Raw genomic sequence first — 14,360 nt, forward strand, 5'->3', positions numbered from 1 at the left:
AGTTGACTGGAGAGTAATTAGTGGGACATCGGTGACTCACAGGGTGAGACTGACAGCTGACCAGGCAAAATCGCGCTCGTGGTCTGGCAGACTTGTATGTATCTGGGCTTCGGAGTGCTCCAGGTACACCGCGCGACACTCAAGTGGTTTTCAAGTGCAATAAATAACTCCTGCTAGTAGCCCTTAATGCTGCTGTTCATTTGCTCTCACGAAAGCAAAGCAACTGCAGGAAGAAAGAGAGTCGACATTCCTCTCATTGGTTAAAAGTACTTTGCTACACACACACATGCACACGACGCTCCTACTGTCCTCAGCCCTTGCAGATCTGCTGATTTCAGCGGGCTCTGGTGCTGCCTGGTGGGCTGCCAAAGTGAGGAGAAAGAGTTATCCTGCTGCCAAAGTGCATGACCGGAGACATCTGCTTCCTCTTTTCTGTTCACTTACATGTTTCTCAGTTCTTTCGGACACGTTCTGCAAGTCAGTCCAACAATCACCTTGTGCTTTGTTTAAACCTGATATTGTGAGCAACACGATGGCAGTGCTGGTGTCCAAGACACCATAGTATCATCACTGATGGCACTGATAATCTCAGTCAACATTCAGGCAAGGTTCAGTTCATAAATTGCCTTCTTCAATGAGTAAACCCAGCTTTCAAAACCTTCAGGCTCTCCAGACATCTTTTATAGATCAATTGGCAAAAGTCGAGGCACAGTGTGAGCCAGCAGAAAATCCATTCTTCAGAACTAGCATGTCAGTCCAGCATTTCCATATTTCACTGCTGTCAGAAAATACCTGGATTTGTGCTGGTGATATTTGTCTTTCCCTTCTTTCAGTTTTGAACTGTCCACTTGTAGGGAAAGTTCCCTGTGGTGCATTGTGAATCAGACACCAATTGTGACTCAAGACAGAGTCATTTTGATTTCCCATGACACTATTATGTACGTCTAATTTCAAATTTGTCTAGCAATAGCAAAAGAAGTGACTGCACAGTGTTCAGTAAAAACCTCAGAGGGTTAGGAAATGTCTTAACACATTTTTCCACAGGTCCACTGTAGCTCCTACTGTGAATGCCTGCTATGTTTTATGTGAATCCTATGAAAATATTGCCTTTTTTCCATGGGACGACTGTCTTGCTAGGTCTCAACATGGCTCTGGAAGTAGAGCAAGGCTTTGTGATTAAAGAAGGCTCTGTTGCTGGAAGGGATCATTCACACTGCACCACTCAAGTGTGCAATGGTGTGTGAAAAGACAAATATAGACTTACAGATCCAAGCAGGTAACGGCACACCTATTTTTAGTAAAGAGGTTAGGTGTCTTATTGAATCCATGAACAAGGAAAGAGAAATATAGGCTTTACAGAAAAAATAAAAATGAGCAAGTGCTTATGCAAGGTGTGGTTACTCATACTGCATGTCAGCCCTCTCCAGCTTTTCACTATTGCAGTACACACACCAGCCCAACCTCCAAGGAGTCCTTGGAGATCTCACTTTTCCAGTCACACCGTAGTCCACTTCTAGTTCTCTGACCTCATCATGTTGGTGATGTTCTTTTACAGAAAAGCTGATTTTTATTCTTTTTTCTCCCTACTGCTTGACTATAATGCTTTGCTACACATGAATATATCTGTCCATTCATCATGCCTAATGACTTGTATGTCTGATTTGAATCAAACTGGGCAGTTGGAAGATATTGTAAACATCTGAAATGTGAAACAAGCCATCAGGGTGCATCAGAGTGAAAGTTCATTGGTAATGTGGCAGACATTTATAGTTAGGAATCAAAGCATGAGGAGGAAGAGGGAGGTTATAAGCTCCACAGTCTTAGAAGAAAAGCACTGCTCTCAAGGAGCATGGCAGAATCCAGAAAAGGATGTAAATATTAACCAAATGGGGGTTTCTCAGTCAGGCAGCTCATGGAAGGATTTGTTTCTAGCTTTCCAGGTTTGTGCTGGGGCCACTATTTTAGCCAGAGGGGTAGCATCGTGTATTTCCTCTGGGCAACAACTCCTCACCTGAAAAGCAGCATGTGGTCACCATCAGCACTGCAGGGATGTATCCACATGAAAATCTGCTGCCTCACAGCAAAACATGCCTCATCTGTGTGTGTCTTGCAAAGCTGAAGGTGGCTGGGACAGTGGAGGTGCAGTAGCTGTTCTAGCCTTTCTGAATCAGACCTCATAAGACCTGACCAGGGAGGGCACAGAGAAGCACAGCCCCACAACAGCTCTCCTGTCAGCTTATTCCAAGCTCAGCATGCATCATGTCAGCTTTTCCAGAAAGAATGGGAGTTTGGGCTTGTGACTCTGCTCTTCTGTGTGGTTGTGGCAGCCTTGAGAATCGCTGGGGCAAGAGCAGGTCACACATGTGTGAGCACATCTGGATTGCTCTGGGGTGAAGCCCACAGCCCTAGGTCACTCAAATAAAAGCAAAAGGTACACAATGCACATCTCCAGGGCACGAAAGTGGTGCCTGGGATGAGCACGGCTTGGGCAAGAAGGAGGCAGAGGAGAGGCTGGAAGGTAATATCAGGATTTGGGGCCCGGCCAGACGGAGAGAGCTTTTGGAGAGCAGTGGGTGGCAGGCTGGCGTGCACGCTGCGGTGCGTGGGGTCCATGCAAGGGGTGCCCCGCGTGGCAGGTGCCCTCTGCTGGCACCGTGCTCCCGGGCTCTGTGCTGCGCAGCTCCCCGGGAAATCCAGCGCAGCTCTCTCGCTAGAAATGCTGCTTACAGGGATGCCAGCAGGGCAGAAATAAGCCCCCTCCCTAGCGGTGTGGGCTGGGGGACACAAAGCCTCTTCAACATCTTTGATTCTCTGATTTACAGGACTTATGAAAGTGGTCTGGTAGCCTTCCCTAAGGTATAGCTTTCCTTAGTATCAATACTGGAGTAGCCCAGATTAATGATACTGGGAATTTGTTTTGGCTTTATTTATTTCAGGGTGTGCTTTCAGCCCAGAAAGCTAATTGTACCATGGCCTGTATAGAAAGAAACGTGGCCAACAGGTTGAGGGAGGTGGTTCTCTGGTTCTACTCTGCTTTGGTAAGACCTCACCTGAAGTGCTGTGCCCACCTCTAGGGGCCCCAGAACAAGAAAGACATGGACCTGTTTAGAGCAAGTCCAGAGGAGGCCATGAGGAAGATCAGAGGGCTGGACCACCTCTCATGAAGAGAGGCTGAGAGTTTTGGAGTTGTTCAGCCTGGAAGAGAAGGCTCCAGGAAAAGCTTGGAGCAGCCTTTCAATAGTTAAAGAGGGCTTTAAAAGAAAGAAGGGGACAGATTTTTTTTTTTTATCAGAGCCTGTTGTAATAGGAGAAGGGACAACACTTTTAAACTGAGTATAGATTTATACTGTACTGGAGGAAAAATTTCTTTTTCCAGTGAGGGTAGTGAGACACTGGAACAGGTTGCCCAGAGAAGCTGTGGATGCCCATTGCTCAAAGTGTTCAAGGCCAGCTTGGATGGGACAGCAATCTGGTCAAGTGAAAGGTCTCCCTGTTCATGTCAGGGGGTTGGATTAGATAATCTTTTATAGGTCTCTTTCAACCCAAATAGTTCTATGGGGTTTTTTCTATTTCTCCCTTTAAGGCTTGCAGAAGCCCAGGGATATCCCTAGTGCCTGTCTCTCACTCACCCACTCTGGGGCATGCTGTGAGGATCAGTGGGTGGCATCCCTGCTGCATAGTGCAGCACCATTCAGGCACATTCCTCTGTTTTTTTCCTAGTGCTGTCGTGGCAGCGGTGCAGAGCAGTGTACTTCCGCAGGGCAGGGCCCCAAAGGCATAGCTCCGTGCCTCCTGCAGGTCACCCTGCTGCAGGGACACAGCCTGAGTGTCCCAGCATAGTCCCCTGCTCCCAGGATCCCACTCCACAAGATCACTGCTTGCCCCTGTTTGTGCTGAGGAGCTCTTCTGCCAAGGCACTGGTTTAGGAAGAGGATTGGGAAGGGCTGACTTCATCAGGAGGGACAGGTAGCAGGCAAGACAGACAGACAGCAGAGGAACAAGTAAAGAGAGGCAGAAAGCTCTAGAGATCCAATCACAACATCCAGCTGCCTTTTGCTGAGAGCCCAGAAGAGTCAAATCAGGAGCAGCACTGTCTCCATGGGAAGAAGTCTCATGAGAGACCAGGCCACAAGTCTACAATTTGTAATAATCATTACTTGAAATAAAGACTTGAAGACTTGAAAAAAGAAACTTGGATCATCTTACAATCCTGGAATTCTTTTTGCACTGTTCTGCTGCCAGCAGTGAACTGTTTTTGTGGGGTGTTTTTGCACAGTGCAGCAATTTGGGAAGGGTCCCAAGCAGCCCTGATACAGTGCGTGCTGACGCAGACCAGCACATGCTAATCTCCTTGCCTCCTGAATGGTGCTGGCTGGTTCTGTTGTGGACTGAGAGCATCCCATCTTTGTGACAGGAAAGATGCATGGGGCCTGTACCTCCTTACCCAGCCCTACGGGGCTTATTCCCCCTTTCCTTTCAGTTGTATCCAGTCCTGTAATATTTTTGTGTCCAGTCCTGTGTCTTTATAACCACACAGTGCTAAGCTGTGCCCCATGTCTCTTGCCCCATTTTGTGTATTTGCCTCAGCAGCAAAGTGAGAATAATCCTCTGCATGAGGCATAGAGTCAGGTCTGTCAGAGCAAAGGGAGGTAGCTGCAGAGCTTTGGTTGTGTGTAGGTTGAGGAGAACAGGAGAAAAAAATAACTTCCTCTGCAGAAAAACTCATCACCAGGCAAGAAGACATGTTCTACACATGCAGCTATATTCATCTAAGTAAAGAGAAACTTCCACCATTTCTTATTTATGATAGTTTGATAGTTTTTCATCTGAAAATTTTCTTTATCTGCTTGCATGTTTCTTGGTGTCATAGACATCTTTTTCTAATCACCAGAATAAAGTTAAATGGGCCTTGACAAAATCTGGCTCCAAAGCCATTTCAGGGTTTGTTACTGATGCACTTTCCCAGTTCCTTGCTAGGCTCATCTTCTGTTGGTTTGGGTGGCTTCTGCTGAAGTGCCTAACATGCAGCCTGATTATTCATCATAGAAATTTAATATATTGATCACATAAATACATTATGGGTACTCATGCTTTGTGCTTATCAGCAGTGCATTTGTCTTTTATGCACTGCTTTGCCTCCCTGGACAGACAGCAGCAAGAATAGCATCTGTCCAGAGGTGCCAGGGCCTGGCTGGACCCTGGGACAGTGTATTTTCTGGAGCAGAATCTGGGATGGCAGTTAGGGTTTGTAGTTAGGGTTTGTTGCCACTGTTGAGCTGATTTTGCCTGAAGGTTCCCAAAGGAGAAACTTTGCATCAGCATCTGGCTACTCAGGAGTAAGCTGCTTTCAGTACTTCTAGTTCTGCTGTGATCTGCCAGTACACATCTAGATGATTGCAGTGTTGGAGCAAAAAACAGAGCTTCCGTGAGCTAACAGAGGATATCACTATCTCAATGCAAATGAGATATCTCAGAGATTACAAAGTTCACTCTATAACTTTTAAGAGAAACTAAAGCAAAGGCTGCAGGAATGTGTTCCAATGAACAGGATGGGTGAATGAATTCCAACAAATAGGATGTGTTTCACTGAGGGTGACAGTGCCCTTCTGTTCAGTGGTGTCTATTGTTTCTCCTTCCTGGTGTTAATTCATACATACCCAAGTAGTTAATAGGTCATTTGGAAAAAGTTACAGCTGCACAGTAGGTGGTGTCTGAAGTCAGAAGAAGCAGACAACATCAAGGACACACATTTCTGCTCTTAGTGTCTATGTGTAAACTTGCATCTTCCTTCCCTGGCAGCTTAACTAATGGGGAAGTGCCGAGAAGTGTGAGTGTCTGCACATTCACTGGATAAACAGGACACTAGAGAGCGTTTTATTCCCTGTTTTTCTTCGGAAGGATGCTGCACCCGCAGATGTGTAGGAGAAAGTGGAGACATGGGAATGTTAACCAGGGGCAATGTGGAAAGGTGGCCAGGCATGACTGGGTGACCCTGCTGTCAAAGATGTATGCAAATGCAGCATCACAGAGCAACATCCCCTCAAAATGCAAGGAGAAAAAGAAAGGCTTCCGTGATTCTCTTACACAGTGTCCCTTATTACATAATTTCACCCTGGGGTACCTTTAGGGATTTTAGCAATTGGCAGACTGAGAAGGCCAGGCCTTTCCTGCAAAAGTCAAGGGACCTTCTCTACAAAACTCACCAAGAGCAGCTGTCACTTTGAAGGAGGGAGCTAGCATATGTGATACCCGTTTTTCTCCAGCATGGTGCTAAATGCAGGGTGATGACAGCATTCAGTCCCACACAAAATGGAATTAGCAACACTGTTCTCAGAAGGTATAAAAGGCTGGGGCCCAGTACAGATTTGTTCATTCAGAAACTAACTCCATGGCAAAAGAGGCTGAGAAATCTAATTTTTCTTTTTGTAAATTACAGTGGGTGTGAGTTCCCAGATAAACAAGACTGAACATCAGTGTGCAGGGAACAGCATACCTACCACTGCTGCCAGCATCCAGGTCATCTGTGTCAGCTCAGAGCAGGAGGGGACAGTACCACAGCAGCAAGGGAGCTCTGCCCACCCAGCCCAGCCACATAGCCTCATCCTATCCCTGACACCAGCACTGGGGCTTTGTGTGCTTTGTGCCAAGCATTTACTGGGCAAAAAGTAAATCTGTGGTTTTCAGCTGTTCTATCTACTGCACTCAGGATTTGGTCACCCAGCCCTCAAGTGCGAGCATGTGGAGAAAGGCAGGTCAACACCATCCTGCCAAGGAGCCACAGAGCATTTGCAACTGCAGATGCATTTAGAGCATGTCTTGAAGAACAAAGGCCTGAGCAGGCAGAGGTAAACACAAGGAGAGGAGATGCTGATGCCCTTGGAACAGGGCAAGTTGCGGCAACATCTGCCCAGGTACAGCTGTAAACTGCAGCAGGGGAAAAAGTGTGCAATGGATGCTGTCTCAGGTTGTTGCACTTCTGAGGTTCAGTGCACAGCCTGGCTTGGGGGGAAGCTCTAGTCTTCTCCAGATTGATGCCACCTTGGCCTCGACTGCATCTGGTGAGAGTGTCAGCAGGCAGGATTAATCCATGTACTCACTGTCTTGTGTTCTCGCAGACGACAGTGTCAAAGCGAAATTTTCTATCATAAAAGACATAATGATCACTACTCACTGCCTGACACGCTGCAATATTTACTCACAGTAATAAAAAGGAGGAAGGTGGCCAAAGGTGTGGTGTGAATCTGGAAATTCTTGCAAAACTCCTGGGAAGTGGTGACAGCTGGTTTCTGCCCCAGTGATCGACAGAGATTTCAGGTGCAGGCTTTTGGATCCATGGTGTATCCAAAGGCAAACTTCTGGTGGTCACTTATGTCTCTGGAGTTGTTTTTGGTTTTGTTTTGGTTTGGTTTTTTTTTGCATACGAAGGAGAACAAATTGCTCCTTCTCTCTCTTACTTATGTGGAGATGTCAGAGTATTCAGAGGAAGAGAACAGGACTGTTATCCTCTCTATAAAAATCATCTGGAAGACATGAGCTAAAGATGAAAACAAGCATGGCGCTTGCCCTTCTTTTTGCCTTGCCCCACTGTGCAGCAGGAGTGTAGATGGTGGGCTCTGGGTTGGCTGCATAAGCAAGGCAGCACTCAGCTCTCAGTGCTTGCGGGACCCAGGCATCTGCTGGTAAGCCAAAGCCCTGGGAGGAGCAGCAGAAAAAGTTAAAATATCAGTGTCAGTGCAGAACGCAGGAAAGCCAAAAACAGACATGAAATCCAGGAAAGGTAACAGATAACAGCAAGGAAATGGCAGGTGCTGGATCGAGTGGTGACGACACCAAGGCCACACCACTGATAAGGCCACCAGGCAGACGTGGGGCAAGAGCGATGTGATGCAATCCATTTTGGCTGGCTACCATCTGTGCCCACTGAGATGGAAAGCCTGCAAGCAGAGCTGCAGTCCCCTAGGAGGGGAAAGGTGTAATAAGGACCCGTGATGCAGTGAGCAATCCTGGATGAGTGCACAGACATGGGCCAGTGGGTGCTGCGTGGAAACAAGTGCAAAGGCAGGGGCAGTGCTGCGAGGGAGCAAGCCTGGGATTGGTTTTGGAAACAGAAGTCTCCTTGCTTGTTGCCACTGTCTCCAGCAGACTTTATGTGCCTTGCTGGTGGTGAGACTAGGTCTCCAGCTCTGCAGGCCAATCTGGAGTCTTCACATCTGCCCATCCTACATCTTGAAGCCTCCTACATCACCATCTTGCTGGTGGAAGTGCAGGGAGAAAATGGCAGAGCCAGCTGAAGCTGCATAGCCTATTCAGGGGGAAGCAGCCACCAGAACTCCGCCTGCCCCTCCTGAGGAAAACTTTTCCCACCTCTTCTTCAAGGGGTAGACTAGGCAGGACTTTCATTAGGGGTTCTAAGTTTGTGCTTGGCAGAAAAGCTTGAAAAGACAAAACCAGTTTGCAAGAGGTCATTTGCCCTTTGTCATCTCTTCACATATAGTTTTAATTTGCTTTGTGAAGGTGGTGGAATTTGAATACCACTGAGGAACAGGGTGGAGGAAGATCAAGCCTTGTGTCATCCAACTGCTTTGCTACAGCACCACTGACCTTGCTGCCTCCAGCAGAGAGGGGATACAGATATTTCCTATCCAAGGAGAGTGATCTAGAGCACACAGTGAGTCCCAGCAGTACAGCCCCAGCCTGTTTCTCCTGAGCTGCTGCTGGCATGACCAAAGAACCAGGCCATGCTTGGAACCAAAGGCATCAGAGGTGGCACCAGAGGCATTACTATCAGCATTTTGATGTTTTTCTTGGTGGTAAAAACTTTGAAGAAATTTTTGAAGGCCCAAGACAGCCCTCACCCAGAGCTGTGCAGTGTGTTTGTGTGAGCAGCTTACAGAAGGGGGCTCTGTGTTGTTTGTGTTGTCAAGTGTTGGCTAGGACAGGATTTGCAAGATGTGAATATAAGGACATACATCTGTGTGTGCTGGAGACTGACAGCTGCTTGTCCCATGGAGCCAGGGACTTCGGGGTTCACCCAACAAACCTTGTGCACAGCAGGGCTTGATGAGGTACACGTCCTGCTGAGGCTGGAGATGTCTCACCTCTCTGCTGGTTTGGGTTGTTTACCCTCTGGGGTAAGGTTTCTTTCCTCACTCCTGACCTGATCATCTCAAGGCTGCAGTTTGCGACAGTTGCTTTTTATTCTGTCATCTGGCATCACCAAAAAGAGATCGGCTCCATCAGCTTCCCTTCCAGCAGTTGTAGGCTGCTATCAGATCCCCCTTGGCCTCCCTTGTACTAGACTAAACAAGACTAACAGAACCCCATGTGCCTTGGGAACAACTGCTAATGCAGTTAAATATTTACTTTAGTTGAGGGATTTCCAAAGTGGAATAATAATAAAAGCCAAAGGTTATTGAACTGTGTAAACTCCGTGAAGAGGGAATATAAAACATGTGCACAGCTGCCTCAGCAGTGCAGAGGAATGATTCTGCAAAGGGAAGCCCTGAGCTGGTTCGTTCCTGCTTCCCCAAACCTGGTCACAGCCCTGCCAAGTTGCGTGGAGGGAGCTCCACTGGCAAGAATGTAAGCAGCCTCTTGCAGAGCCCACACCTCTCTGGCCACACGGCGTGCTGAGGCAGTCTCATTTTGTCTCAGACAGACAGGGCCAGTGTGTACCTTCCTCTGAGAGGAAACATCCTAAGCACAGTCATGGTCAGATCCTCAGCAAGTGCAAATATGTGTGCCCCCGTGCATCTGGAGCTCTCCCAGACTGCTGGTGGTTTCTGTGGGACACCCAGCCCCTGCTCACTCCTGGCCCATATGATACATCCCATCTGCTCCTATGGGGAGAGGGGAGGGTCACTCTCTGTCCCTTCTGGCCCAGACCTCATTTCAGCAAGTCTGATCCAAAGGAGTTTTTAGTCAATATTGGCCTTACACTGACTTTATGCCCAGTGGTTCTCTTTCCCACCCTTCACCCTTCACTAAGTGATTTTGTTTCACCGAAAGAAAGTGGGGAAGGATGTGGAAAATCCAGCTTCTGAGAAAGAGGAGATAAGGATGCTCACACTGACATCAAGTGTCCAGTCTTGTAGGCAAAGCAGATGGAATATTTTGGGGTGGAGATTCTTGTTGAAAATGTGGTGTTTCTTACCACTGAGGATCATCTCCAGTCTCTCTGCTCCCTCCCTGCTCTGTGTGCCACCTCTGTGTATTTAATCTGGATATTCATGGACACAGCCCCCTTCCAACACCCTGAATTTTATGATGAAGGTAATTTTGCTCTGTCAGTCTCAGCTGCAGCCAAGGTGGTGAGTGGAGTGAGGTATTAAACCACATCTGACTATGTGGCTCCTCTGAGCACAGGCAGTGACTGCACCTGCAGCTCCCTGCTCCCAAGCAGCTGAATTTTGTAACCCCTAGCCCCTCTGCACCCTCAGTCCATCCCATCCTACCCCACCCAGTGACTGGATGGGCTTGCTGCAGCATGATGACAGGCCTCCTGTTGTGTTTGAGGTCCTGACCAGTGCATCAGGCAGCTGAGTATCGACCTGTCTGGGTCTCATGGGATAATGCTCATTCCACAGTGCCGCCACCCAAATCAGCCTGGATTTGCTGGCTTTTCTGTTTCTATTCTCACAGTTCAAGTGGAGATCTGTCACATATGAAGAACAGCAGCTGCAAGGCTGAAGGGATGGTTTGGGTGAGATACATTCAGAAGTAACTGGCTGGGGTAAGTGGAGAAGAGCAGCTCTGCACAACCCTGACTAGGGTGCAAAGGGATTGTAAAGCAGCCTCCAGTGCTGCCACCTGAAGCTGCCAAGGGGCATGGGGGGGAAGCTTATCTGTTGCATGAGAGTGCCCAAGTGATCCCTTAGGGTGTACAGTACAGCTGCTCCCAGTACAGATCAAAATGCTGCTTTTCCCAGCATTCCTGAGATAACGCAGCGCCGTCCCCTATAAAGGCAGCCATGAGCAGAGCAAGGTGCACGAGCGGGTCTGCCTGAACCAACCATGCCTGCAAGGGAGCTACTGCTGCTGCTGGCAGCAATGGTGACTCTCATTGCTGCTGGGGGTAAGTCTGTTCTGCTGCTGGAGGCTACAGGTCATCGGTGGTAGGTTGGGAATGACCAAGGGACAATGTGGGGGAAGGAAACGCATGGTTGGGCAGAAAGACCTAGAAATTCTGGTTTGGAGAGGAGGTGAGGTGAGGGCAAACAAACAGTGGCAGCATGGTGAGGAAGAAGAACTGGAGCAAACACACCATGCCCTCCTAACTAGTAGTTTGGCGCAAGGGTTACAGGTTGGTTCATCAAATGTATTTCACTTGGGAGAGGTCTGGGGTAGGGGAGAGTCCACAATGTGAACAGGAATCAGGTCCTGGGAGGACAGCACGTACACTGCAACGGCAGCTACTGTAGTTCCTGCCTCCATGAAAACTGGCAAGTCATTGCAAGAACACTATGTGCTCAGCATATTTATGCAGGAAGCACCTGTTTGTAGGTGCTGGAAAGCCATTGCTACCTATGTGCAGGTAGTGATGGTCCTGCAGCTGCCTGTGTGTGAGCCTTCCTGCTCCCAGGACATTTGTGCACCGCACAGGTGTGCTGTGACCTGCTGCTATTGCTCTGCCTGACTGAGAAAGAGGACCCCACCAAATGCTGGTCTCCCTGGAGGTGGCAGTTGTCCAGCTGTGCAATATCACCAAGCCTCAGCCATCTGAGGATATTCCATTCCACATGCAGCATTGCATGGTTTCACATTTCCTGAGACGTGTTGGATGCTCTGTGGAGCTTCTGACCCAGAGACTGGGAGAGAGGGCTGTTGGGAGAGGGTTTTGGGGTGGGAGCAGCCATTCACAGTTTTGTCCCAGCCAGCTCAGCTCTGGATGGAAGCTGTGCATTGTGCTGCTGGCAGGGAAGGGTGAGAGTGGCATGCAACAAACTGATCCCCCCAATGAAATCCAGGGAGCTGATTCAGTCCTGAGTGGGCTCTGCACAACACTGCCTTCCCTTTGGTTTGGATGTGATCGTCTGCCAATATCTTGTGCTTCTGCCATCAGTCACAAGTGTGCCATGCTGATGGGTCTATGCTTTGTTTCAGGGGCAGAGCTGAAAAAAGGGAGTGGCCTGAGAAAGGTAAGAGGTTTCTGATTTTCCTTGTTCATTGCTTGAGATGGGTATGCCTGAAGTGCCTGGGAGACTGTTGCCAGCAATCACCCCCAGCCTCATGGGCGCTGGTGCTCCAGCACCAAACCCACACCAAAATCCAGGCTACAAGTCCCACTGAGGGATGTGCTGGCCCCTGCTCCTCTGTGGGCACACCCTGCTCCATCTGAAGCAGAGGGAACCTGTGGCACTTGCTTCTGCCTGAGTGTTCTGGGAGGAAGAGACGAGTGCTGCTGGCACTGAATGTGTGCTCTGATTTCTCCTTTCCAGCCCGTGTGTGAAGACCTGGTTAATGTGCAGGCCTGCCCCCTCCTGTACTTGCCCATCTGTGGGACCGATGGGAATACCTATGCCAATGAATGCCAGCTTTGTGTGGAAAAAATGTAAGCTCATGCCCTCAGCAGAGACCTCCTGGGTGTAATGTTGGCTGTCTGAAGCTGGGTGCTTGTGAAGTACCATCATTCAGTCTCCTCAGTGCCTGGGGAAAGCCATGGCACAGTGCACTTGCATGGCTAATAACACAAACCACACACTGGGCTGCAGGAGGGGAGGGATGACCAACTTTTCAGGCAAAGCTGAAAGGAAGTGTAGAGGAGCTGCACCCAGCCAGTCTGAGGAAGGGAATGCCTGGGGATACCCAGCAGCAGCCTACAGTTGCAAATGGGATGGAGCCACACTCTTCCTGGTGCAGGTGGTACCACATGGGGCAACAGCCACAAACAGCAGCCCTAGGAGGGTGCAAATTTGACACAGGCACCAGATCAAATGGGTGGTGCACCATGGAGGTGTGAGGGGGGGATTTCCCTTCTTGGGGAGTGGTGGTTGGGGCTCAGATAGAGCCATGGCCACCATAACCTCACTCTAGGGACAGCCCTGCTGTGAGCAGGTTGGGCTGCAGATGTAGCACCAGTGCCACAGGCCCTGGGAGGGCACATCTGCAAGCCGGGACATTGCAGTCACCTCAGCTTTTTAAGACAGGAAAACGAGCAGGTCAATTTTGTAACAGTCAGCTTCATTCCACTTGATGGAATGCATCCAAAGTATGACTCACAGAGTGGTTTTTTTGATCTTTTACTGTATTTTCCTATCCTATATTCTTCTAGGAAAACCAGGCAAGACATCCAGATTTTGAAAGATGGGGAGTGTCAAGATACCTGAGTTTTCTGATAGCTTTCCTGAGCCTAGAAGCAGGTGATTAATTGATCCTGTGTGCTCTGTGCTGATTGCACACTTAAGTTAGCTATGGTGAATAATAAAATGGCATGCATAATCTTATTTCAACAGCACTTTATTTATTCACGGCTGGAGGAAAACAGCATAAGCCAGTTCCCACCAAGGACTACTAAAAGTGCATAGTCAAAACAGTAATTTCAACTCCATATAACAAATCAGGGTGCTCTGCATAGAGTATTATCTCACTCACATTCCTGTGAGAAAGGCCATGGGGGAGTAGCAAGAAACACTAAACAGCAAGTTCTGGTGAAGAAGACGCTGAGCAAATGCACTTTTTTTCTGTAAGAGGCCATTTAATGAAGGGAAAGTGAAGTTTCTCTGGCATGGGAGAAGATGACTCCCTGGCCCCCTAGTAAACTGCTTCACTGCTTCCAGAGCTCATGTAAATTGAAAATAGTAACATCTACATTTCTCATATTAGATGTTATTCTGCTTTTTATCAAAGGCTCTTTCACAGAGCAATCAGATCAGATCAGATAATACATGGGAGCATGGAAGGAGCCTAAGTAGAGATGCTGAAACCAAGGGATCCCAGATGTTTGCTCCAGCACTTGAGAAAAAACCCCAAAGTGAACAATTTTCAGGTCTAGTTTGCTCCTTGTGTCAGGGCCATCTTAGAGATTGTGGCAGGGCTCAGTCCCACCAAGGGAACAGTGTCAGTGTACATCAGCAGACTTTGGGGCTTCCTCTGCTCTTTCATCTCCCACTTCTAGCACATGGACACAACTCATCTTCCACAAAATACCTGCAAAAAGGCCATACAGCTTGGGCATTCAAGGAGTCCCCTTTGCTCACAGTGGCAAAGATCAGAGGCCTCTGGCTAATGCAGGGCTTGTCGCCTGAGTTCTGTTCAGTCCCACATCAGATCTTGTATTTGTACAGAATTAATGGCTGAGATTTCTGATCAGCTTTGAATAGTGCTTCAGGGTGAATTGAAACCTTCCAAGGATAGGTCTGTGC

The 14,360-nt window shown here is 48.4% G+C and overlaps 1 protein-coding gene across 1 annotated transcript; it reads left to right on the forward strand.

The window, feature by feature from the left end:
- The first annotated feature begins 10,954 nt into the window (after positions 1-10,954).
- Positions 10,955-13,442, forward strand: SPINK4 (serine peptidase inhibitor Kazal type 4). Its single transcript, XM_085042465.1, has 4 exons — positions 10,955-11,074; positions 12,103-12,137; positions 12,438-12,550; positions 13,271-13,442. Exons 1-4 carry the CDS (start codon positions 11,014-11,016, stop codon positions 13,323-13,325), a joined length of 264 nt encoding a protein of 87 aa, XP_084898591.1. The 5' UTR covers positions 10,955-11,013; the 3' UTR covers positions 13,326-13,442.
- The last annotated feature ends 918 nt before the right edge of the window (positions 13,443-14,360 follow it).

This window comes from Lichenostomus cassidix, chromosome Z, assembly GCF_008360975.1.
Source record: "Lichenostomus cassidix isolate B80296 chromosome Z, HeHo_3.0, whole genome shotgun sequence".
Lineage (NCBI taxonomy): Eukaryota > Metazoa > Chordata > Aves > Passeriformes > Meliphagidae > Lichenostomus > Lichenostomus cassidix.